We start from the raw sequence: 25,282 nt of genomic DNA on the forward strand, positions 1-25,282 counted from the left end.
ATATGTAATGTCATGTACGTACTCTGACGATAAATCTGGAATCTGAATAAGATCTCCTTTTATCCAATCTCAGTAACACCTCAAATGTCACACCTCTTCAATCTGTAGCCCTCTACCAAATATGCATTTCCTTCAAGTAGCTCCAGAGTGAATCAGAGGTTGTTTATGTTAGTCCTTCCTCAAGATTCATGCTGGACCCCAAGTGCAGTAGGATGATGCATTGTGTCATTACAGAGTGTTAGTGATCCTCCTGACCACTAGAGGGGAGTTGGAGACTGTGGCAGCTCGGTTAGATTCAAGATGGATGCCTCCACACGGTATGTGTAATAGCTAATGTTGTTTTAAAAGAACCCAAGTTTCTTTATGACAATAAAAAGGTATGTCACATACTGGCCTTCTGCACAATACTGATTCAAAGCACCCTTTGATGCACCCATAGGCTCTAGGCCTGGTATTTGAAAATTCTCTTTATAACAATATCTTCTGAGGTACCCAGTGATTATAAAATAAAATAAATACCCTCTACAGCTTTTATTGACAAGATTTGGTACTTTAACCACTTATGCAAACTTTTGAGGAAAGTTATAATAAATGCAATATTATAAAACCAGTGAGTATATTATTTACAAAGCTCCTACAAATTGTATTAGTAAAGTTCATCAAACTGAGAGAAATTAAAGGTACTGTTGGGGAGATAAACCGTTCAATGTCAGGGTGTACCGATGACATCAGCTCAATGCAACAAAAAAAAATTAAAACTCTCACTGCTGAATTGATAAAGCTGGAAAACAGATGTGAGGATTTGAAAGTGAGGTTCCAGAGAAATATCATCAGGATAATGGAGGTTCCTGAAAGAACCAACAGCACAAGGAAAAACACAGTATCAGCTTTATTAAAAGAGGAATTTGGACTGGATAAAGTGCCATGAGTGGAGCGATTGTGTGGATATCCTAGGCCATGCCAGAGAGCACCGTAAGGGGGTAACTATCTCAGTTTTCCCTGATCATACTGCAAAAGTGGCCTGAGCGCTCAACGACATCAGAGGGTCCAAGATGGGTTAATCTACTCAGCTCAACTACGGATCATTTAAGACGACAAGGTGAAGGATTTCCTCTAGGCTGAAGAAGTGAGATGATGCGTCAAGATGACTGATTAAAACGCGATTGTAATGAAGTGTTGTTACTTCTTGGGCATTCGTACTTTAATATGCAGTTACCAAACTTATTAAGTTGTTAAGGCAGAATTCCAAGACTTGTATAATACGGCATTATCGGGAGTATGGTCACATTGCCAACACACAATTTCATTTGAATTCCATTAAAATACTCCAATTCCTTGATATTTTCCTTCCACAATTCATTACTTTAGAAATATAACATTTTTTTCCCATAGTCTTTTCACTCAGATTCAGAACCAGAATCAGAAATTATTGTCATGAACAAGTCACAAAATTCATTGTTTTGCGGCAGGGTCACAGGGCAAACAATCCTATAAAACCATCTTGCAACAATAAATAAAACTAGTGCAAGAAAGGTCAAAGTAAGGCAGTGTCTGTGGTTCATTGATCATTCGGAAATCTGATGGCAGAGAGGAAGAAGCTGTCCTTGTGCCATTGAGTGGTCGTCTTCGGGCTCCTGTACCTTTTCCCTGATGGTAACAGAGGGAAGAGGGCATGGCCTGGGTGGTGGGGGTCCTTGAGGATAGAGGGTACTTTCTTAAGACACCACCTTGTGTAAATGTCCTCGCTGGAGTGAAGACGGTGTCTGTGATGTCGCAGGCCGAGTTAACAATCCTCTGGAGGTTTTCTTGTTCTGAGCATTGGCACCTCCATACCAGGCAGCGATACAACCAGCCAGAATGCTCTCCACATTACACCTGTCGAAGCTTTTGAGAGTCTTCGGTGACATAATAAATCTCCTCAGGCACCTCACAAAGTTATAGCCGCTGGCGAGCCTTCATGATTGCATCCACAAGGAGGCTCATCTGTCCAGGTTTTCTTTCAGTCTTCGTCGTTTTTATTTGAAGATTGTGGCAATTTCAAATTGTTCTTTGTGCTCCTATTCAAAGTATCTCTATCTGCTAAGAAGAGAGGTGGCACCCACACTGTTCAGGGCATATCACTTGCCCTTCTGGTCGACACCAATTTACGATTAATCTAATGTTCATGTCAATGACCTTCCTATCCATTCTGATGCACTTCATGCATTGTGCACTTGTATCTTCCTTTAAGCAAGCCTCTCATAGCTTTTATTGATTATTTTCAGATATTCCTAAACACAAATATATTTTGACTTTCCATATGCATTGCAAATGGGCTGTGATTAGTGAAGCTGCTTAATTTTTCTTAAAACTGAAATGCTTGGTCCAGAATTTTAAAAGTAGTCCATAAGCTCAGCATGTCGATCAGAACTTGCCTCAGTAATTGTGAGTATGCTCAGGCTTCCCTCATCTTCTGCACAGCTGATCACCACTGTCTATTCCACTGCTCTCTGAGGCTGAGCTCCAGAGATGGAGGATGAATGACCTCCAATTTTCCAGGAGTTGAACTGGGGAACCGCCTCTGATCTGGTACAAGTTCCATTCTTTTCAACAGAGGGGATTGGCAATGAGTGGGGGAGAGGTAGATTATTGGTAATGTACTTTTTTTTTATAAATTATGTGTGTGTGCATGTGTGTGTGTGTGTGTGTGTGTGTGTGTGTGTGTGTGTGTGTGTGTGTGTGTGTGTGTGTGTGTGTGTGTGTGAGCGTGCGTATATGCGAGAGATTTCAAATATATAGTGGTATATGTTTATTTTTTTTAATGTTTGTGAAAGAACCATTCTTGTTTGACAACCTGTTCACCCTGGGGGTTTGGTTTCTCCAGCTGGTGAACCATGTCCATGACATTTACAATCAGTTTCCTCACAGGTTGGAGCCACTTTCTTTGAGGAAGTGCTCAGCAGGGGATTTTCAAGGTGTGAGTAGGTTCTTTTTTTTGTTGTTTGAATATTTTATTTAAGTTTTAAGAAAATACAGAATATAGACTCGATTAATATAATAACAATAGAAAAACATAGAAAAGGTCCAAAAAAAATAAAAAGGAAAGGAAAGTCCCTCTTCTCCCAGTGCCCCCTCCCCAGTGGTCTAGGTTCATTGGGTAGACAAGTGATTTCTTTTGTACGTGGGTGCAGCTGATAACATTGACTACCCTACAAAAGTCCAAACTGCTGCAGTCCTCTTGGTGAAAACACACCGAAATGCTGGAGGAACTCAGCCAGTCTTTTCAGCATCTCGAGGAGACAGGGGTACATCGGTGACATTTCGGGCCTGAGCCCTTCTTCAAGGAATAAGCAGAATAAGCCAGAAGCAGGAAGTCACAGAAATGGGGGAGAAATCCAGACCAACAAAAGGTGTTAATTGGATATGATGTGGGAGGAGGTAAGAATTTTTTATGTCTGTGCTAAAGGAGACAGGGAAGGGAGAGAGATGATTGGGAAGAAGGAGTGGGGGGGATTTAACAGAAGCCAGAGAAGTCATTATTAATGCCATCCGGTTGGAGGGTGCCCAGTCAGAAGATGAGATTCTGTTCCTTCAATTTATGGGTGGTCTCAGTCTGGCAGTTCATTAGACCATGAACAGACATGTCGGCAAGAAAATGGGATGGGGAATTGAAACAGGTGGCCACTGGAAGATCCACGCTCCAGCATTTTGCTGTGTTTTTACTACAGTCACAGGGTCTGCAGACTTTTGTGTTTCTCTCAGTCCCCTTTGGTGAAAACTTCTCCCACAATTTTGTTGGCTAAAGGGTTCTTCAATTTAGATCTTAGTAATAATGAAGGAACTGAATTATAATTCCAAGTTAAGGTGTCTGACTTGAAGGGAAGAGTGTGGGTCACTTTCCTGTGAGCCAGAAGCCTTTGCCCCAAGTGGTAGAAATGGTAGGTTTGTGAGTTTGGTAGTAAAGTGGTGGACGGAATGAATCTTTAGGCACCAAATAGGTTCCAATCAAATGGTTGGATACTAAGCATGGGTGGCCAGCTGTTCCAAAGAATTCCCTGGCCATTGTTTTTATAACAGGTGGGCAATTGGTAGCACCAGTTATATATAGAATCGTACAGCTTGGAAATTGCTCCTTTGTCCACATCAACCACCAAGCACCCATCTTCACAATTCTTATCATTACCACCTAACATCCTCACCAATACTCCTCCTTCCACCTGATTCTCCTGCCACAACTATATTGGGATAATTTGGAGTAGGCAATTAACGTTACTAATCACTACATCTTGGGCATGTGGGAGGAAACTGGAACACCTGGGGGTGGGGGGGGGGGGGGGTTATCCATGCAATCTCATGAAGAACATCCAAACTCTGCACAGACTGCACCCAAGGTCAGGATCAAGTCCAGGCAGCAGCATTATCATATCACCCTGTGGGTTTCTTTTTATACAAGAGAACCATCGAAAGGTTTACCTGAAAATGAGCTAATTTTCTATATTTCTGTGGGCATTTCATGGGGCACTAAAGCTCCTATCGACTTTGCCAAATACAGTAAAACTCCTGGTATCCAGCACTTATGGTGATTGATAGATGTTGGTTAAGTGTATTTTCTGTTGCTTGAGACTTCATCTTACAATGCCTGACTAATAGAGCTGCCTTAAAAATAGTTTAAAATACAAAAGACAAAAATACTATACTGTATCTACACTGAACAAACTTCACTTGCATGAATATTTAAGCCTTCAAGTATTTTACTTTATTTTCTGTCACATCATTCGAAAACATTTAACCATCGCTGCATCTGCAGGTTCCTCCCCTCCAGTGAGCCACCCAAACGATGAACAATAACATTATAGATAGTTAACCCCCCTCTCCCAAGTTTACAGATAAAGCCTCTGACTAGGGCAGCTCTTACTAAGCAGGGGTATTAAGACACTTCAAGAGAGTCAACCCAATGACAAGGGGCATCAACAGGCTCCTCACCCTGGGCGACGCCATTGCTGTTTCACAACTTTATTCAAAAATCTGCTATGAGCAAAGCACTCCACTGGCTGAATATTTGCTCACATCTTCACCAAATGTTTATGTTTTACTCCAGAGAACATTTACTTCAACAATTTTAAACTTCTGTATTTTTTACCTATTATTTTTTCTTACCTAACTTTTTTTAATGATTTATTTTCCTCGATTTTTTTTTTGACTGGTTGCCTGAGGCTGCCAGTTGCTTGAATTCTGTATACCAGAATTTTTTTTCACTGTTTAACTTGTTTTAAGCAAGTCCTCATCCGCACTCCGTGATTAAGGTGAGCTTTTCTGATATCAAATAATAGATTCTGATTTTCACCAGGCACATGCTAGTCTTCCTTCATAGTTCAAATTATACTGTATGAAGCAAGCCTGACCAAATAATGGAACAGTGTACCCTTTCATTTGTGGACAACTACAATTAATTACATTCATTTTAGAAAGTGTCACAGCAGAAGTGGCTGAATATCAGTTTGGTCTTAAATCCAAGCATTGGATGATATCCAATTTGCTTGATGTGTTATTGCACGTGTAATTTGTAATTATTCATGCATTGTACATGAACTTGCTAATTTATACTCATCTACTATTATTTTAGCTGGTACATTTGAAGTTTAATCCATGGACTTTGGATTTTGGATTTGGAATGATATAGGAATAGTTTAAGTATGCAATAATGCTCTCAGCGAGTTATTCTATCCCAGCATGTGATAAAGAGCATTTCCTGCCGGTGTTACCATGGCTACTGTATTCTGGCCCACACAATATAGTGAATAATTGTGTTAGCAGATCATTACAGACAGATTCTGTCCCTCGGTGTAGTTATTTCCTACTAGACAAACACAATGTGATTTCAAAATAAATTAAAATCGTTTGAAAATGCCCTAAATAAAGAATACTTGCGAGGTTTTATGGACCAGTCAGCAAAATAAAAACCTGCAGTAACCTTGCAAAATGCTTCTGAATGTGTTTTCTGAATGTTTACCCTTACTTTGTGCACTGATCTCGTTAACTCGTCCTTTCATCAAAATTTTCTTGCCGACAGTTTTAATGAATGTTACAATAAAGAAATTAGAGCAAATCGATGAAAATTAGCATTGAGATTAAATAAAAATAAAACTTTCATTTTTATCCTCCTAATGCATGAAAATTAAACTTTGAAGCCATAAAGCAATCATTAATAAAATTAGGTGCAGCAGTTTTGGAACTAATTCTTATTGTATGTACGGATTGTATTATCAGAGAGCTAAAATGTGAAAAGTTTTGATTTAAAAAATAATTATTGGAAAAAAAGAGCAAAAGAAACAATCACAACTCTTATGTTGAAATCTTTTAACTTTAATTCTCTCCCTCCTCTCCCCGACTCAAATTAGTTCATTCATAGCACATTGTCACACCTCATCGAGCTCAGTCACGTCAATATTTGGACGCCATAACGAGAATGCAGAAGGCTGTGGGTCGGCACAACATCAAGGGCCCAAGGGCCTGAACTCTGCTGTAAAGTTTTTACTAAGCTACTTTATTGGTACATGATTCTTGGTTCCTCTGTAGAGCCCTATTCCCCATGAGATGATCAAAACAATAGACATTAACAATTTGCCCAGGTACAGCATTTGATTACTGCATTTATTAATCATCAAGTTTTCACTTTCGTCAAAAATAATGTCAGACACTGATCATTCAATGTGCACTCATATAATTTTCACATTGAACAACTTAAAATCTTGCCTACTGACCTATACTTTTCTGCTAGATAAAAAACTTGGAATTTATGGCACATAAGTGATTCTCTCTTTACCTCCAACTGTGTTCCAATGTATAGGTACACATTGTATAGGTACACATTGTATAGGTACACAATGTATAGGTACACATTGTATAGGTACACAATGTTTAGGTACACAATGTTTAGGTACACAATGTATAGGTACACATTGTATAGGTACACAGTGTATAGGTACACAATGTATAGTACACATTGTATAGGTACACAATGTTTAGGTACACAATGTATAGGTACACATTGTATAGGTACACAATGTATAGGTACACATTGTATAGGTACACAATGTATAGGTACACAATGTATAGGTACACAATGTATAGTACACATTGTATAGGTACACAGTGTATAGGTACACAATGTATAGTACACATTGTACAGGTACACAATGTTTAGGTACACAATGTATAGGTACACATTGTATAGGTACACATTGTATAGGTACACAATGTATAGTACACACTGTATAGGTTCACAATGTATAGGTACACAATGTATAGGTACACAATGCATAGGTACACATTTAATCATCAAGTTCACAGATGACACCGCATTGTTGGGCCTGATTAAAGGGGATGATGAAATAGCCTATAGGGATGAGTTTCATCCCCTGGCCTTGTGGTGTGCCGATAACAACTTGACACGCAACACTCAGAAGACCAAGGAGATCATCGTGGACTTCAGGCATGCCAGAAGCCACACTCACGTCCTGATTTACATCAATGGAGTGGTGGTGGAGCGTTTACCAAGCTTTAAATTCCTCGGCGTCCATCTCTCCGAAGATCTCGCTTGGTCCTTGAACTCTTCAATTCTGATTAAAAAGGAACAACGGTCTTTATGTTTTGAGGGACATGAGGAAGATCCACCTCCGCCCCAGGAAACTGTTGGATTTCTATAGCTGCATAATTGGGAGATTGCTAACATATGGTATTTCAGGGTGGTACAGGAATTGTACTGCACAAGATCGCAAGGCACTCCAGCGGGTAGTGAAAACTGCCCAAAAGATTATTGGAATCCAATTGTCTTCCATCAAAAACATCTATAGGGAAAGGTGTCTGGGCAAGGTGGGAAACATTATCAAAGATGCAACACACCTGAATCACGGATTATTCACTCTTCTCCCATCTGGCAGACGCTACAGAAGTCTTCGATCATGCACCAGTAAGCTGAAGAAGAGCTTCTTTTTTTTTTAAACAAAGTTATGACTGTGTTGAACACTGAATCACGGCACTGAGTGGTACTGCATTAATATTGTAAAATCAGTACTTTTTAACAGTTTGTTGTAGAATAGTAGTGTTGTCGGTTTTAATTGCACACATTTTATTGTCATGTATATAGGACTATTTTTAAACTTCCGGTCGATGCTGATTGTATTTCATTGGTTGGTTTTCTGGTACAAGGACAATAAAGTGAAACATCTTCATCATTCTTCTTTGATATCATCAATAGACAAGTGAAAATCAAATGTTAGCGGTACATATCACTATCTTTAACGAGAGTGTTATGTCTGGTTTCTAATAATTTGTTTTTTTGTCAATTCTTTTGCTACTGATCTCTCCATTACAGAATATTTAAGGACAAAGAGAAATTAGGTGAATCTACAACATTTTGAACTGAGTATGATAGTGATCTAAGTTTACAAGTGTTAAAGTTTGTGTGCAACAAAAATATTCAGGAAGATTGGTTGACATGGACAGGTTGGGCTGTAGGACTCTACGACCCTATTACTGACTGTTGGCAGTGTAACTATTAGAGCTACTCAAATCATTTCTATTCAGCATTAACCAGCTAAAGGTCACCTACAAGTAAAACACATCACATGATCATGGAAACAAGCCCATTGGGATTGTGCTATCCATCAAGCATCTATTTACCCTAATCCTATACTAATCTTTCCCTCTTATATTCCCTTCAACACTTCAATTCTCCTGCTACCCACCTACGCTATGGTGGCCAACCAGCACAGAGATAGCATATGGTGGGGAACTGGAGCAATAGTGCAAAACCCACCCAGTCACAGGGAAAATGTGCCAACTCCACCAGAAAGGTCAGGATCAAATCCAGCTCTCTGTAGCCTTGAGGCAGCAGAACTACATCTACATTTTCTAATTAGACTTTAAACTCTGTTGCCTGAATTCATCCCTTTGGAAGTTGGAACTTTATTTTGCCAAGGTCCTCTCCAGGTCAAACTCTGAGTTGCTCTCACTGATTCATGCATTTAATCATCTCTATACTTTCTCTGGTGTTTGGGGGAAAGGCAATTTTTTTCTATCTGGTTGACAGGTACCCTATATAACAGTACTTGGCTATTTCGAGCTTTCAGTACATAGGCATCCTTCATCACAGTTAATTATCCTATTACATACTCACTGGAGCCTGAAAACTCTCACTGTGACAATCCTTCACATTGTGTCTATTTATTAGCTTGTCTGTACTGTAATTGATGCCAGTCATTATGTTTTCTTTGCTGCTTGGCTGAAATTTGGCTATTTATGTTAAATAATAGAATTCACTGGTTGAGAAATAAAAAGAAAAACAAGTAGAAATTATGTTGGGAATTCAAAACTCATGATGGTGAGATGTTGATATTCAAATGCCACTGCTTATTCAACTTAGCTTTGCAACCCTTGTCTGCTGCCACTGTTCAATATTGAAGAGCCTGACTGGATAAGTGAGAGAGATTGAAAGACATCTGTTGCAATAGCAAAGTAGACATTAGAAAAAAAATAGGTGTGTTGCATGTAGAAACAGACGGACATTTAAACCTTTTAAAGCAGGTTGTACAATGACGATCGGGGCTTTTAATCATCTTGTTGTGCCATATAAATATGATTGAAAAATCTATTTCTGATTTTGCAGTAATGATGATGTATTAAACATAAGTTTCTTTGGAAAACTTACAGTTGAGTATTAGAGCTAATAATGTTTAATAATAATTAGAGCTGTACATGTCTCCACAAGACCTGAAAAGTTATTATTCTTTAACCACCCCACAGAAAGGCTGTGGAATGTACCTGATTGCTAAGGGCGTGTCCCAGGAGTAATGTCATATTCTTTCAGCCTTTTTATTACCTAATTTGGACGTGAAGAATTCATTGTTGAGACTATTCAATGATTGCTTGCTGGTCTGCAAGGTCAGCCAGTGGGCGTCTTAGTCACTACTTAAAGACACACATTATTCCTTGAAGGGGCTGAGTATTCTGGCTGCAATAAAGGTTGGAGGTCACTAAGGTGTCCATTGTTGCATTGGGGGGGCCTTGGAGAAGTGAAATCCTCCTTCTGCTCCTCTTTCTTCCTCCACATCTAGCCACTCCCACCATGAGGAGCAGAAAACAACTCTCCCAATGACAAGGATGTCCGAGAGTGCATCAATGTGAATTAAATTCCTAGAAGTTAGCTACAATTCTGAATGAGCGTTAATAACTTCACCAGATTCAGATTTATTGTCAGAGTACATACATGGCTCTAAAGGTTGTCGTGGCCCAAGGATGGTTGGGGGTGAGCTCCCATTGCTACACAAATGCTCTTCGTGGCGTGTGTCTCAAACAGCCTCTGACAACCAAGTCCAACTCCTGGCCTTCACATGTAGCTGGAAGAGCTGTTCTCACTGACAGGAGAAGGGAAAAGGGGGGCCACTGGTGCCTTGAAACCAATTGCTCTGGGCAGGTGGGGCTTGTTAACCACGGATGGTAGCTCATCTAGGAGAGGGAAAACTTCCATTTCAAACCTCCGCTGCATTGTAGCTATACCCACTCACAGGAAAGGCTTTGGGAGTACATCCTGAGGAAAAATCCAGAGTCGGAGTCCCAAAGATAGCTGACTGCTGTACCTGGCACCGACACAGCAACTCCTGCAATGCTGCTGGCACCAAACTGTATTGACTATTGTCATTTCTTTGGACCTCCTGGAGTGAGGGGGGGGGGTCCCACTGAATTGGCAACAGACAGATCTCCATATCAACTTGCACCCTGGAGAGGCCACTCCCTCATCACTTTAGTTGATACAGCACCTGTGGCAGAGCTTGCCGTTCCAGGATCGGCCTCAATATCCATAGTCGATGTGCTCAACAAACCAGTGACTACTAGAGGCGTAGTACCTATGGTCGACCATGACTGACCAAAGCCACAAAGACATACATGACATCACATACAACCCTGAGATTCCTTTTCCCTGCAGATGAGGCAGAATTACCACTTACTGGTAATGCAAAAAAAAACTGTACACAACTTACACATGAAAACAAATAAACTGCAGTACAGAGAGGGGGGAGAAAAAAAACAATAAAGTCAAAAATAAGAGTCCTTAAATGAGTCCCTGATTCAGTTGGCTGTTGAGAAGTCTGCTGGTGGAGGGGTAACAGCTGTTCCTGAACCTGGTGGTGAGAGTCTTGTGGCATCTATTACCTCTTTCCTGATGGTAGCAGCGAGAGCAGAGCATGTGTTGGGTAGTGTGGATCCTTGATGATCTGATGGCAGCATTCCCTGTAGATTTTCTCATTAGTGGGGAAGGTTTTGCCTATGCTTTCCTGGACTGTGTCCACTACCTTTTGCAGGGCTTTACGCTCAGGAGTATTGGTGTCCCCATATCGATGCAGTCGGTTAGCACTTTTACCACCACACATCTGTAAAGATTTGCCAGGGTTTCCGATGTCACACCAACCTCCGATTTGATATGGGTAAATAAAAATTGCACCCCGATTCCCTACACACACCTCCACCACTTCCTGCTTCATTGCTCACAAAATTCACTGTTGTATCCACCTCCACTTGGCTACATTTTCTAAGCCACACCTTTTCCACCAATGTAATCATCAATTCCCCACTGCCCAAGCAGCAACCATTCCTACCCATCTAGTTGTGCACTACTTGCATGCCAATCTCCAAGACTTCCTTCCCAACACTCTCACTTTAATGTTAAATGTTGTTTTCTACTTCCAGGAACAAGCAGGCACCCCATTTCTTATTTATTGGGAGGATGCCAACTTGTCTAGCAAACATCAGCACAAATACCATGAGCATTAAATGTTTAATTGAGTCAGCCAAGTGAAAGATTTTCACATGTTAACATGTGCAGAAGTCAGTCCTATGTTGACAGCACACCACAGGGGGCCAACTTACACATCTGCTCAAATTTTGATGCTCAAGACCCAATCTATGGATTGGGTGCATGCCAAGAAATGCAGGGTAAATGGAGCACCCTACCAAAAAGGACATTCAGTATTGAATCTTGTTGTAAATTATGCCAAGGCTTCAACCAGTGAACTTCGTCCAATGTGGTCAGACTATCAGTACAACGGTGATCACTGCCACAGACTCTCCCAGGCATCTTTGAGATATAGGGCATAAAACTGTTTGGCACAGTAATAAGCCCTTCAACCCATAATGTTTATGATAACTGTGATGCCAATTTTAACTGCCCGCGCATGGTCTAAATTCCTCCAATCCCTGTTCATTCAAGTGTCTGTCTGTCTTAAATGTTGCTATCATATCTGCTTCCAGCATTTTCCCTGGCAGCACGTCCCAGACACTTGTCTCTACTTGTGGAAAAAAAACTTGACTCTTAAATTTCTTTTAAACATTACCCCTCTCACCTTAAATCTCTGCCCACTAGAGTTTGACATTTCGAACTGGGACAAAGACTCCATGGATCTAATTATACATATTATTATTGATAAGGTCATTGTCAATAATTATACTTTCCAATGCTCTTAATCTCATCACAGTGCCTTTCAATAATTTCCTTTTTTTTTAAAAAATGAGCCCACTGCTCAGGTTCAGAAAAAATGATTTTAAACTGATCAGAATAGCAACTATTGGCTGCAATATTCACCTTGATTGAAGGGGAAATTAATGACAAGTCTTTCACCCCACCTTCCTGTGCTTAGTTGAACATAAGATTAATTTAACTAAAATAGATTCAATAGCTATTAATTTGCAATGACAATTGAATTACGCTGCTACTGCATCCTTGATAACCTTGGCAGAAGCAAATTTGAAGAGCACAGGACAAATTTTCCCAAGTGCCTCCTATTTGTGGCAGCAGAGTGGCCCAGCTGAGCTGGAAAGCTGGCTTACAGTGATTTGCAATAGGTAAGAGTGGCTGCGAGAGATAGTCAAGAACGCCATGTACAAAGTTCCACACCAGGGAATGTTTATGTTTTCTAGTTTAATAATAGACCCTCTGAATTCCGTTTAAATATTATAGGGCTGACCTCTGAAAAGGGACAAAGTTTTGGACACTCGAACGTGCAACCAATGTTGACCAAGTTTCAATATTATGTATAGACTGGTTTTCTTCTGCAACAGTGTTGGTAGTTTTTGCTTCTTGAGTGTTATGCCTGTATTTACATTGCTGTGATAAATATAAAGGCAGAACTCGTACTTTGATTAATTAATAATGTAGTCCAAGCATTTTGGTTCATTCAAAGCTATTCCTTTCCCTCTTGCTGTTTTGTTCATCAGTATAGAATGTATTTCTTCAGGAAAGTAATTATTTTAATTAAACCGTGCCCACGTTTAACTTCAGTAGATAAACAGTGGGAGAGATTTTGCAGTCATAGGCCCATTCGATGAGCTGGACCTCCACATCGGTTATCCATGAAATCTTAGCTCCTGTCCACAACCACAAGTAAGGCATCAGGGGGGCTTTGTTCACCAGCTACTGAAAATTCTGGTCCAATAAAGATGAGAGGAGTCTTGATAATATATTTAGAATTACTTTCTAGATTTGTAGACGTTTGTCTTAGCTTTACACAAGATGAAATGAGCTGTATTATTTTATTAGCATATACTTGCTACGCATTCTTCAAATACAGCAACTACAAAAGTACAAATAAAATCACCTCAACATGCCAAGACAGAAAAAGAGATAATAACCATTACTGCAATACTATTCAATTGCAGTTATGGGAAGAAAATAAAAGTGATGTTTCATTAATGCAGATAGAACTTTTTGTGGTCTGGAGTAGTATGGGGACATTCAAGAACCTGATCATTGTTGCTTCTGTACCTTCTGCCTGATGTAGCAGCGACGCAGACTTAATAAGTGACCTTGATGTAGGGGAGCCATTAGGGAATAGTGACCATGGTATGGTTACTTTTCAGCTGCAATTAGAAAGGGAAATGGAAAAGAAGTCGGAAGCATCTGTACTTCAGTTAAATAAAGGGAATTTTGCAGCTATGAGGGAGGAGCTATCCAAAATAAAATGGGAAGATACACTAGCTGGGAGGACAACTGGGGAAAAATGGCAGGTTTTTATGGACATTTTTCACAGGATTCAGGACAAATTTATTCCAAAGTGGAGGAAAGGCTCTAGGAGATGCAAATGGCAGCCCTGGCTAACTAAGGAAATCAAGTGCATTATCAAGTCCAAAGGGAGTAATTATAAGATAGCGAAGCGGAGTGGGAAATTAGAGGATTGGGAAACCTTCAAAGAACATCAGAGGGTAACTAAGAAAGCCATAAGAGACGGGAAAATGAAGTACGAGAGGAAATTAACAGATAATATTGCGGAGGATAGCAAAAGCTTTTTTAAGTATGTGAAGAGGAAGAAATTGGTTCGGTCTAAAATTGGCCCTTTGAAAATGGGCAAGGGTGAAATTATTACCGGAAACAAGGAGATGGCAGAGGAATTTAACAAATACTTTGCAACTGTCTTCACCAAGGAGGATATAGGTTATAGTCAGTTAGGGGGTAGTGGTCATGCGGTACCAAGAGACTTGGGGAACTTTACTGGGGAGGTAGGGGATCTAATGGATATCCGGATCCAGAAGCAGGAGGTTATGAGTAAATTGTTGGGACTGAGGGCTGATAAATCCCCAGGGCCTGATGGGCTGCATCCTAGGGTGCTTAAAGAGGTGGCTATGGAAATTGTGGAGGCACTGGTCGACATTTTCCAAAGTTCCATAGATTCCAGGGAGGTCCCAGAGGATTGGAGAGTGGCTGATGTGGTGCCGCTTTTTAAGAAAGGAGGGAGGGAGAAAACGGGAAATTATAGACCGGTTAGCCTGACATCAGTGGTGGGGAAGATATTGGAGTCCATCATAAAAGGAGAAATAGCAGAACACTTAGTCAGTAATAATAGTATAAGGGCTAGTCAGCATGGATTCCTTAAGGGTAAGTCATGCTTGACTAACCTTCTGGAATTTTTTGAGGATGTGACAAAGAGGGTGGACTCGGGAGAGCCAGTGGATGTGGTATATTTGGACTCCAGAAGGCCTTTGATAAGGTACCGCACGGGAGTCTAGTGGGCAAGATCAGGGAGCATGGTATTGGAGGTAAGGTGCTGACATGGATAGGAAATTGGTTAAGAGATAGGAAACAAAGGGTTGGAGTAAATGGGTCTTTTTCAGAATGGCAGGATGTGACGAGTGGAGTGCCTCAGGGATCGGTGTTGGGTCCTCAGTTGTTTGTAATTTATGTTAATGATTTGGATGAGGGGATTATAAATAACATGAGCAAATTTGCAGATGACACTAAACTGGGTGGCGGTGTGGGGTGTGAGGAGGATGTAAGGAAAATGCAGAGGGACTTGGACAGGCTGGAGGAGTGGGCGGCTAAATGGAAGATGAATTTCAATGTGAACAAATGTGAGGTTATTCATTTTGGGGGAAGTAATAGGAAAGCTGAGTATTATTTAAATGGAGACAAGCTAGGGAGTGGGGAAGTGCAAATGGATCTGGGTATACTTGTTCACCGGTCACTGAAGGCTAGCATGCAGGTTCAGAAAGCTGTGAAGAAGGCAAATGGAATGTTGGCTTTCATAAAGAGGGGATTGGAGTATAGGAACAGAGACGCCCTTCTGCAGTTATACAGGGCCCTGGTGAGACCCCACCTGGAGTATTGCGTCCAGTTCTGGTCTCCAAACTTGAGGAAGGACATACTAGCTATAGAGGGTGTGCAGCGCAGATTTACAAGGTTAGTTCCAGGGATGGCAGGGTTGTCATATGCAGCCAGGCTAGAAAAACTGGACTTGTATCCATTGGAGTTTAGAAGGATGAGGGGGGACATGATTGAGGTATACAAAATCATCAGGGGGATAGACAAGGTGAAGTCTGATTACTTGTTCCCAATGATGGGGGAGACGAGGATTAGAGGGCATAGTTTAAGAATACAGGGTAGGCCCTTTAGGACGGAGATGAGAAAGCGTTTTTTTACCCAGAGAAGTGTGAATCTGTGGAATGCTCTGCCACAGAGGGTGGTAGAGGCGGATTCGCTGACTATGTTCAAAAGAGAGTTAGATAAGACTCTTGTGGGTAACGGAGTTAAGGGTTATGGGGATAAGGCTGGAAAGGGGTACTGATGGTAATGATCAGCCATGATCTAAAATGGCGGTGCTGGCCCGACGGGCCAAATGGCCTACTCCAGCTCTTATTGTCTATAATGTGTCCCCTCTGCCTGTGTGTTATTTAATTAATAGAATATGCAGTCGTATTGGAACCTCTTTATAAGTGAGAAAATTGATAATTGCATCCTGCCTGAAAAAAAAAATTTGCCAACAGCAATTGAAAGCTTAAAAAAATCTCTAGTGGCAGTAAAACATTTGCTTCCAAATTATTTTACATTTGAACTATTAAGCAAGTATTTGAAAATTGGTCAATTATGTCAAGGATTTAAGAGAAGCAAAGTGATGCTGTTTACCTACAATCAAATGCCAGTGGAATTGGCAGTAAATAGCTGGCACCAGACGATTCTAATTATGAAATTCAATTTATTCTATTCCTATGGCATTTGATAAGCAACTGATAAAATACTGAGTTTAGCCACTGCTTCAATGGTATTAGCGGTTGCTTCAGTGCCTCCAGAGTATAATGGAAAGTGGCAAAGTCTTCCAAGAGATTGAGTGAGTTATCAAATTAATGCCAAAGAAATGTTTCAGTTGTTTAATGGCAGCAATCGTCAGTGATTATCATATATTATTAACAAAGTGTAGACCTGAATATTTCAACTAGCACTTCCCATTCTGAAAGTGGGAAAATCTACCAAGAGTCCTTTCACTTCAGTTTCACTTACGTGGGCACATTTGCTAATCACTTTGCTATTTCCCCTGCAACATTTGGGCGTCGCTCTTTATTGACTCAGCACAAAATTAGGGATCATCCTTTGACAAAACAGTGGAATGATTCCTTTGCAATTTCCCCTATTGGACAGAACTCTTAATGGTTATTATTGCAGATTCCTATGTATCGTTTAGATTTATTAGCAGTAGCAATGTGGAGATATTCAACTTGGGTGGGGATGGGGAACAGGCAGTATTGAACTGGTTGTCTACAATACATCTTTTCTAATATTTGGTCGCATTGATCCCTCTCCTGTTAAAGGTTGTTGTCAATACATTTGCCTTTGAGAAGTTCATCAAGTCTCCAAGCTGAGTAACACAGTGCTGTGTGCGTACCTTGAAATGAGTTTTCTTTAATAAATAGTTATTTCTTTAATTTTATCAAAGATTTTAGAAGCATGCAGCTTACTATTACTGATGAGATATTCAAATAATTGTGAGAATAAAAGAAGATAAAGGATGAGAACATTTTGCTGACTAATCTGAGTCCTTAAAATGAAACCTTAGCAATTATTGGGGAAGGCAGCGCACTCTCAAAACTGACATTTATTTTACAGGGCTGTGCCATTTAGTTAAGAAGAATGCTAAAGCCAGAATCAGAATTTATTGTCATGAACTTGTGTTGCGAAATTCATTGTTTTGTAGTAGCGTCACAGGAGCAAAAATTCCTATTTTTTTTTAATAAATAAATTAGTGCAAAAGAATAGGGAAAGTGAGGTAGGTCCTGTGGTTCATTGTCTATTCAGAAATTTGATGGTGGAGGGGAAGAAGCTGTTTTTGTATCATTGGGTGTTCAGGCTCCTGTACCTCCTTCCTGATGGTAGCAGTGAGAAGAGGGCATGGCCTGGTTGTTGATGATAGAGGCCGCTTTCTTGAGACAGCAGCTCTTGTAGATGTCCTTAACTGAGTGAAGACTAATGTCAATAATGGTGATGGCCAAGTTCACCACACTCTGTAATTTTTTCTTGTCCTGTCCATATCAGACAGTGATGCAACCAGTCACAATGGTCTCCAAAGGGAAGGTCACATTTGAAGGGCTATTAATGTTCCACACTGGCTCTGGATGCAGAGGAAATTCGACATTTGGATTTTGACCATTGCGAAGGTCACTTTCGGCTGACCCACCAAAGGATTCTGGAAGCTTTGTGAAAGTCATTCATTTCATGTCCCCTACGCAAGGAAAAGGGGAGTTTTGACTACCACTCGCATGAAAAGGACATTTCTGTGGAAGCAACTTGACAAGGATTTTGTGAGTTACAACTGTCTGGTCACTCTGTCTCTTCCATTTACTCTGAGTTCACCTTCATTGCATCAGTTTAAAGCCTGTGTGTCAATACTAGATTCCCAAATTGTGCCTGAGCTGTCATGGTTTGGGGTCTGCCACACACACCCACATAAGTATCGTCATGCATAGTTGGGGAGTTAGGTTTAGATAAGTTAGATAATGTGTTATACTATTAGTAATTAATAATAAAAATATTATTTTAAATATAACGCTATTTTAGCAAATTTCTATTGCTGCTGTCTGAATATGTTACAGGCTCTTTCCACAGAATAAGCGAGAAAAATACAAGAGGATCTGGCTTTAGGGGTACATTGGGGGACCGTCTTCACTCAGAAAGAGGTGGGAGTGTGGAACGAGCTGCCATCTGACGTGTTGAATGTAGGCTCACTCTTAAGTTTTAAGAATAAATTTGATAGGTACATGGATGGGAGTGGTCTGGAGGGTTATGGAGTGGGTGCAGGTCAGAGGGATTAGCAAAATGATGTTTTGTCACACACTAAAAAGGGCCGAATGGCCTCTTTTCTGTGTTGTAGTGTTCTATGGTTCTAGGTCCTTTTGTCATTGCAAAATTCTCAAAAGTACAGCGAACGTGAAACCCCGCAACAATTACCACTGCAGGAAACACTAATCGATTTGAGCACGAGGCTCCCATCCCACTGTGCTTGAGATCATGTAATCTGTTTTGTGGTGTTGGTTTAAGGAATGATATTGGCCAGATACCAGGGAAACTGTGTATTTAATCTGTTATACTCACCTGAAATAGAGCATTCAGTCTGACTTTAGTGTCTCATTTGAAAGATGATACCTGCAATACTGTTGCGCCCATCTGTCAGCATGGATTATTTCATTGTTCTGGGCTCTGGAATGGCACACCAGCCATAGTACCTTCTGACACAAAATACGAGTGTTCTAACAACCGAGCAACAGTTGACACGAACCAGATATCAGCCACGGGGTCAAACTGTACCCTTGGAAGTCACCATTATTGACATTAGTCTTCACTCAATTAAGGACATCTTACAGTGGGAGGTAAAATTGTTGCCACAACATGACAGCATGAAAAGAATGACAGCCAAAATCATAACACAGAAAAATATATAATGAGTAACATTCCACCTTAATTTATAGAGCTTTTGAGAATCTAAGGATCTGTGCGAGGCACCACGGTATGTTCAAACTTCTTGCTGTATTTTATATTATTAAATTGCTCCCTGCAGAAGAGTATCTAGGAAAAATTCAGTACAGAACATTGGTAAGTTCACGTACAAAAACCAGAGAGCTAAACCAAGCAAGCCATCTTGACATTAAATGCACCTTGTCCGATGCATTCAGACTCGGATGAAATCAAGGATTAATTCTTCACATAATAGAATTGTACTTCAGCTTTCAATTCCTGGTGGTTAAAAAAAAACCTTCCCAAATCTAACACTTTTTTCTTTTTATTTCTCCACAGTTTCACAGAATTTCTGGATCCTTTCCAGCGAGTTATTCAGCCTGAAGAGATCTGGCTGTACAAGAATCCCATTGTGCAGTCAGATCACATACCTACTCGGATAATGTTTGTAAGTATGATACTTGATTTTTAAAGCAGACAAGTGGAGTACCAACAAATTATGGTGATTCATGTGTGATTTTTTTTATCGAGATGCCAAAATGGTTTGGCCCCTATAAGTTTCATAATGGTTTTTTTATTCTCTGGAAATATTTTTGATTGTGATTTATAGTATTACCAATCAATACAACTTGACAGCAGAAGAGCCAAAATAGAATGCAATAAAATGTTCTACACACAGGTACTTTAGAGACTGCAGAGGTAATTTCCAACTTCATACTCCAGTATCCAGTTTATCAAATTCCATAGCGTTAGCTGGGCACTGTTCTGCAATCAATAATTTAACTGCTTGGATGAGCCTTTCTATGATACTTCCCAATGTTCATTTCATTTTCTTGGTGAAAAGGACACCATTCTTGCAGGGCCAAGTTAGCCGCTGGCCCGGTTAAGTAGCAATGATACATATAAGGTTATCAACCCTTTATTAGCAGAGAGATCCTCATATTTCCTTTAACGTGACTGACTTCAGAAGGATTTGTTTGATCATGGACAGTCCCAAAGGATTTTAAGGATGACAAATTTGTGAAGAACATTTACTGCTGTCATGTGAGAAATTGATAAGCAATTTGTGCATAGAAAGCTGACCCAGACAGTGATACGAAAATGACCAGATAGATCAAGGCTTAATGTAAAAACACAATGCTGGAGAGACTCTGCCAGTCAAACAGTGTGCTATTTAAGCAAAGATAAAGAATCATAACCACCTTTTCAGGCTTGAGCTCTTCATCAAGGTATGAACAAAATATAGGCAGAAGCCTGAACAAAAGGTGGAGGGTGGTGGGGGGGGGGAGGTGGCTCTGTGAATGGAGGGGGAAGGGGGTGTATTGCAGAAGGATGGGGAAGTGAAGGAGAACGGGGATTAGGCGAGCCAAAACCAGAGAAGTCAATGTTGTTGTTTTGAGCCCCCCTCCTTTCTTCATCTGTGGGACTCCGCTCTTCCCCATGCCCCTCATCCCCCACCTTGTTGTTCGAGCACTTGCCTACATTTTGCTCGTCCGTTGATGATATGTTGGTTGTGTACCTTTATCTATGCTACATTAAGCACACTGTTTGACCTGCTGGATTTCTCTAGTATTATTTTTTTTTACCTCAGCCACGGTGTCTACAGACTTCCATGTTTTACTGAAGGTTCAATGTTATTATTTGAGATCATCCCTCTCCTATTAAGATTCAAGATTCCTTGATTGTTCTGTACACAAAATACATAAATTTTGTTTCCCTTTGTTTGTCCTGTAAAGACATGCAGAGGCCAATACCAGAATCAAAATGAGAAAGAGAAGCAAAAAGAGTCCCTACCGCCTCCTGTGCCCCTCTAATCTCCATAGCCACACCACCATTCCAGTGGTGAACCCGAGCTTGAGGCATTCCAAGTCATCCTCCTCAGTCCCTGATTCTGAACCCTTGATGAAGTGAAGAAGCTCTCAGCACTCAACCCCTTCAGGAGTCCTGCTCACAATTGGCACCCTCACAAATGCCTGACCGGATACCCGATCCCGAAAGCCAGTCATCAGCAAGCTACAACCTTGTGTGAGGCTTTCAAGTGCCAAGCGCCATGTTGGTCCATTGCTGTGTGGAGTTCTATCTCGTAGCCCTGTGGGGTCCTTTCCAAGGTGATTCCACTCTGGTGCCCTGCACCAGTCTGCTGATCCCCAGAGCCCACAACCCTTGTGATCTGGGCTGCAGACATGACCACTATGATCTTGGGCATAGACCTCCATGGATCTTTGATGTAAAAGAAAATGCCAAAGGACCCATTCAGGCACTGGGATGGGAAAGAGCTCGGCAGTAGGACCCTATGGGAGGGAGAGCACAGAAAGTCACATCTAAGCTCCTCCTGGGCTGCACATTGGCAGTGCTGCCTTTATAGAGTCTGGTAAGGGTCAGAATAACTCTCCAGCTCTCCTTTAGATTAGTGAGACAAGACCTTTAAAGTCCAGTCCAGCAGACCTTGGTTTAACAGCACTGTCGCATTTCACAAGTTCTCGACTGATGCAACAGCCTATAGTTTTGTGCTCAGGTTTCTGGGTATGACGAAGAGCCAAGGGTATTACCAATTGAACCCAGGGCTGGTGCACAAAGTGTCTAACCACCCATTAGACTGAAATAAAATTTCCTGCATTCTAACTCACCTGATCTCTGTAACTGATCTAATTCTCTGCTGTGCCTTTGTTGTGCAGTTTGAGCTGTAGACAACCAGGCAAATTATTTAATAATAACAAAGTTCTGCTGCTTCAGTATTAAGTCTTATTTTTCATATAAATGCAAATTTAAAAATTTTGGTCTGTATGATTCAAAAAAAAATCAAATTTTTAGCGAACAAAATGCCCCCTTTTTTCTGTTTGTTCAGCCCTTACGGATAAGAGTTCAAACAAACTCTGCCAAAGAATTGAATAGAAATACAGTAAACAATATACAGTATGCTCATGTAATAGTTGGTACCATGACCCCCTCTTATTTTTGGATTTACCTCCCAGTCCCAGCCACCCACCCGCCCATCTGAGATCCCAATGTCCCGAACACAAAGTTACTACCCAGTCCTGGCTGGCCACCCACCCATTCTGAACTCCCGACGCCTCAATGACTCAGGTATTTAGCGCAATCAAAAGTAGTACAGTGTGTGTCTAATAGTCGACCCCCTAAATTTTACTCTTCAAAATTAGTCCACAAAATTCATCAATTACACAAGTATATATAATGATTTGATTCAAGTTTTCAAGATATATTACAATAAACCTTTCCCTAAATGAAGTGACTCGAAATTTCTGCCACTCTAATTTATGAAAAGCCAGAAGTTTTTTGACAAGTTTTCTGACCTTTAGTTTTCCAGAATGTTACACACACTGCTGTCCGATTTAACTTGCCATTTAATTTTCGTTCATAAATCTGCTCGCTGTTATTGTGTACATATTGAGCTAAAGTTGTAGCTATCAGTTTGGTGTGTGTTTAACAGCTGTCAGAAGCAATTGGCTCATATTCACTGAGAACTGTATTGATATTAAGTAAACTCATTTCATGTGCTTATTGTTGGCAGCTGTCAAAAATCAGAAAATGTAATTAATTTTGTGTTTGAGTTGAAATTTAGTCAGGGGAGGAGTACCACACATTGGGCCACTTGGTCAGGGGAAGAGTATCACACATTGGGCCAATTGGTCTGAAGAAGAGTACTAGACACTGAGTCACTTGGTCCTTCCAAGAATATGGTTTCCTAAGAAAGCAATTAAATTCCAACTTCCATTGCAAATTATATAATCATAACTCTTCCCCCAGCACAGCAAGAATGCATGGTTTGGTGCTCCTGGGAATGGAGAAGCTGTAACAGATAGAAAGAAGACTCTTTGCTTCCCCCTAACTAGGAACTCAAAGAAATGGCCAATGATTGTGCAGAATTTAATCTAATTAATTACACTGGACAACAACGTTGCTTCCTGAAACAACATTGGAGATTATGATAGACAACGTCAAGCTGAACACAAAGATAAGTTCACATTTGCTGTATCATGTAGCAAGTTGGAGAAATATGAACTTTTATTGAATTTAGGATGTTTAGTGGCAAAATGATTCTGACACATTGCGTTAGTTTCAACTGACCTAAATGGTTTGTGCTGATTTTTGTTTGTACTCAACATCTGATGCCGCTCATGCCATTGTCCCACAACAGTTGGCCAGTGGCCCTGATACTGCTTTCTCGTGGTTGCAATGTCCTGGTGAACATTTCACCATGTTGAATGTATCAAGATCAGCAGGGAAGAAGTCCAAGTGCGAACGCAGATAATTAATTTTCAATGACATGTGGCACTTCATGGTTTTGTACACTTGAAGTAGACTTAAAAAATGACCGGAAACCACAAAAATAGGTTCTATCTAAAAAAAAAGGGCACGTGATAGGAAAGTTTTCAGGTGATTTCCATAATCCATAAAATACACTCGAGAGTGTTCAGGAAGCAAAATCTTTGTTTGTTGTTCAGTGTTCTTTATGAAGTCATCTTTTATGCAAGCAGTCATGAGGTCACAATAATGTCCATGTTTGCTTCTTTTTCAATTTTAGACCATTGGAGCATTGATTACATAATTTTGTCACTGTATGTAAATAAGCGTTGTATCTATCAGAGGAGTTAATAGTTCAGAACTATTCAACATTCTTTCTTCCAAATAAGATCATTTTATAAGCCAAGAGTTAGGCAGGGGAAGCGTGGGGTGGGGGGGGGGGGGGGGGGAAGAGGTGGATGAAACAAACACACTTGTTTCACTTGCTCCCAGGATGTGGGCTGACAAGGACAAATCTATACGTATTGCTTCGAGAAGGTGCTGGTATGATTTCTCTCCAAACAACTGAAATCTTCTGTGACATTGTTAAGCAGTGGTCCCACTCACAGGATCAAGTGGTAGATATTTGTGTAGTGATGTTTGTTTATTTATGATTGAAAGTAAATCTTTTCCAAAAAAAATTCAATCCCACACCTTAACAGGCCTCTAACCTGGTTTCTCTTTCTGCCACCCATTACTTGTTCTGCGGCAGGCTCACAATAGTCAATGCAGAAGGACTGTATATTTAATCTTTACAAGGATACTGCAAGTTACAGGTCCATATCTATCACCAGCCACCTCATATTCTGATCCTCCATAGATCAAAGCACAATGACATACAGCAGATGGGTTTGCCCTGGACTGCACTAAATCTGAGATTAAACTGATATTGTAGAGATTACGCTATCATTAAAAAAGGGAAATCAGTTCAGTCAGGCGAGGTCACCATTTAGATCAGAGATAAGTAACCTAACCAGTCAGAACGAAGGCATGATTCCACCAATAGGGGCACCATTTAAAAGTAATCTGCCTTCACACAGAACAGTGTATACATAACAATAAATATTATGCCACAGATAGGCAAGTTGTTCAGTGACATGAACCTCTACTGTACAGCCAGCTCCATTAACCAAGACCAAGAAGAAAATGTTCACAACCTTGTATACTTGCCACAATTAGCTGCCCTCAACAATTGATAAGAGAAAGCTCCACCGGGATGAATGGATAGAGGGAGAAATGTATGCACATGTTCTCTTTGGAGCTGGCAGAGTGAGGAGAGCTTGCTTTCCACTTTGGCAATGGTTCACTCTTCTATCAAAACACCGAAATGCTGGAGGAACTCAGCAAGTCTCACAGCATCCATAGGAGGCAAATATATATTACCGACGTTTCAGGCCTGAGCCCTTCCTCAGGATTGTCTACTACAATCACGGTGTTTGCAGACTTTCGTGTTTCAGTTCACTCTTTTATGCCAGGTAAAGGCAGTGCTAAGTAAGCATGCAAATGATGGGAGTAGATTTCTGCCTCTACTGAGACACAGAGCCTGAGTTCTTTTTGAAGAGTTGTGATAGCACAGAACCACAGCTGGTATGTTTGCAGTGATCACAGTATTCCAGTCTTGTCAGACACTGTTGTCTGCTGCTATCACGAGACTGCATTTTTTGACAGGGATCCGAGAATCTCTCCTGTAGACACTGACTCTCAAGTATCGTCTTCACACATGCTTCCCAGACTGTA

The 25,282-nt window shown here is 40.6% G+C and overlaps 1 protein-coding gene across 4 annotated transcripts in view; it reads left to right on the forward strand.

Annotated features, from left to right (window-relative positions):
* Window positions 1–25,282, forward strand: part of LOC138744166 (phospholipid phosphatase 4-like) — a 185,484-nt gene that overhangs the window by 43,357 nt on the left and 116,845 nt on the right. For 2 of the 4 annotated variants that reach the window (XM_069899859.1, XM_069899861.1), the window contains one exon: window positions 19,583–19,691. In XM_069899859.1, coding sequence (XP_069755960.1) covers window positions 19,583–19,691 — 109 coding nt within the window. Of the gene's footprint in view, window positions 1–17,968; window positions 18,094–19,582; window positions 19,692–24,048; window positions 24,124–25,282 lie in introns of those variants that run through there. The other 2 variants (XM_069899862.1, XM_069899860.1) reach the window with 2 other exon arrangements.

Source organism: Narcine bancroftii, chromosome 10, assembly GCF_036971445.1.
Source record: "Narcine bancroftii isolate sNarBan1 chromosome 10, sNarBan1.hap1, whole genome shotgun sequence".
NCBI lineage: Eukaryota > Metazoa > Chordata > Chondrichthyes > Torpediniformes > Narcinidae > Narcine > Narcine bancroftii.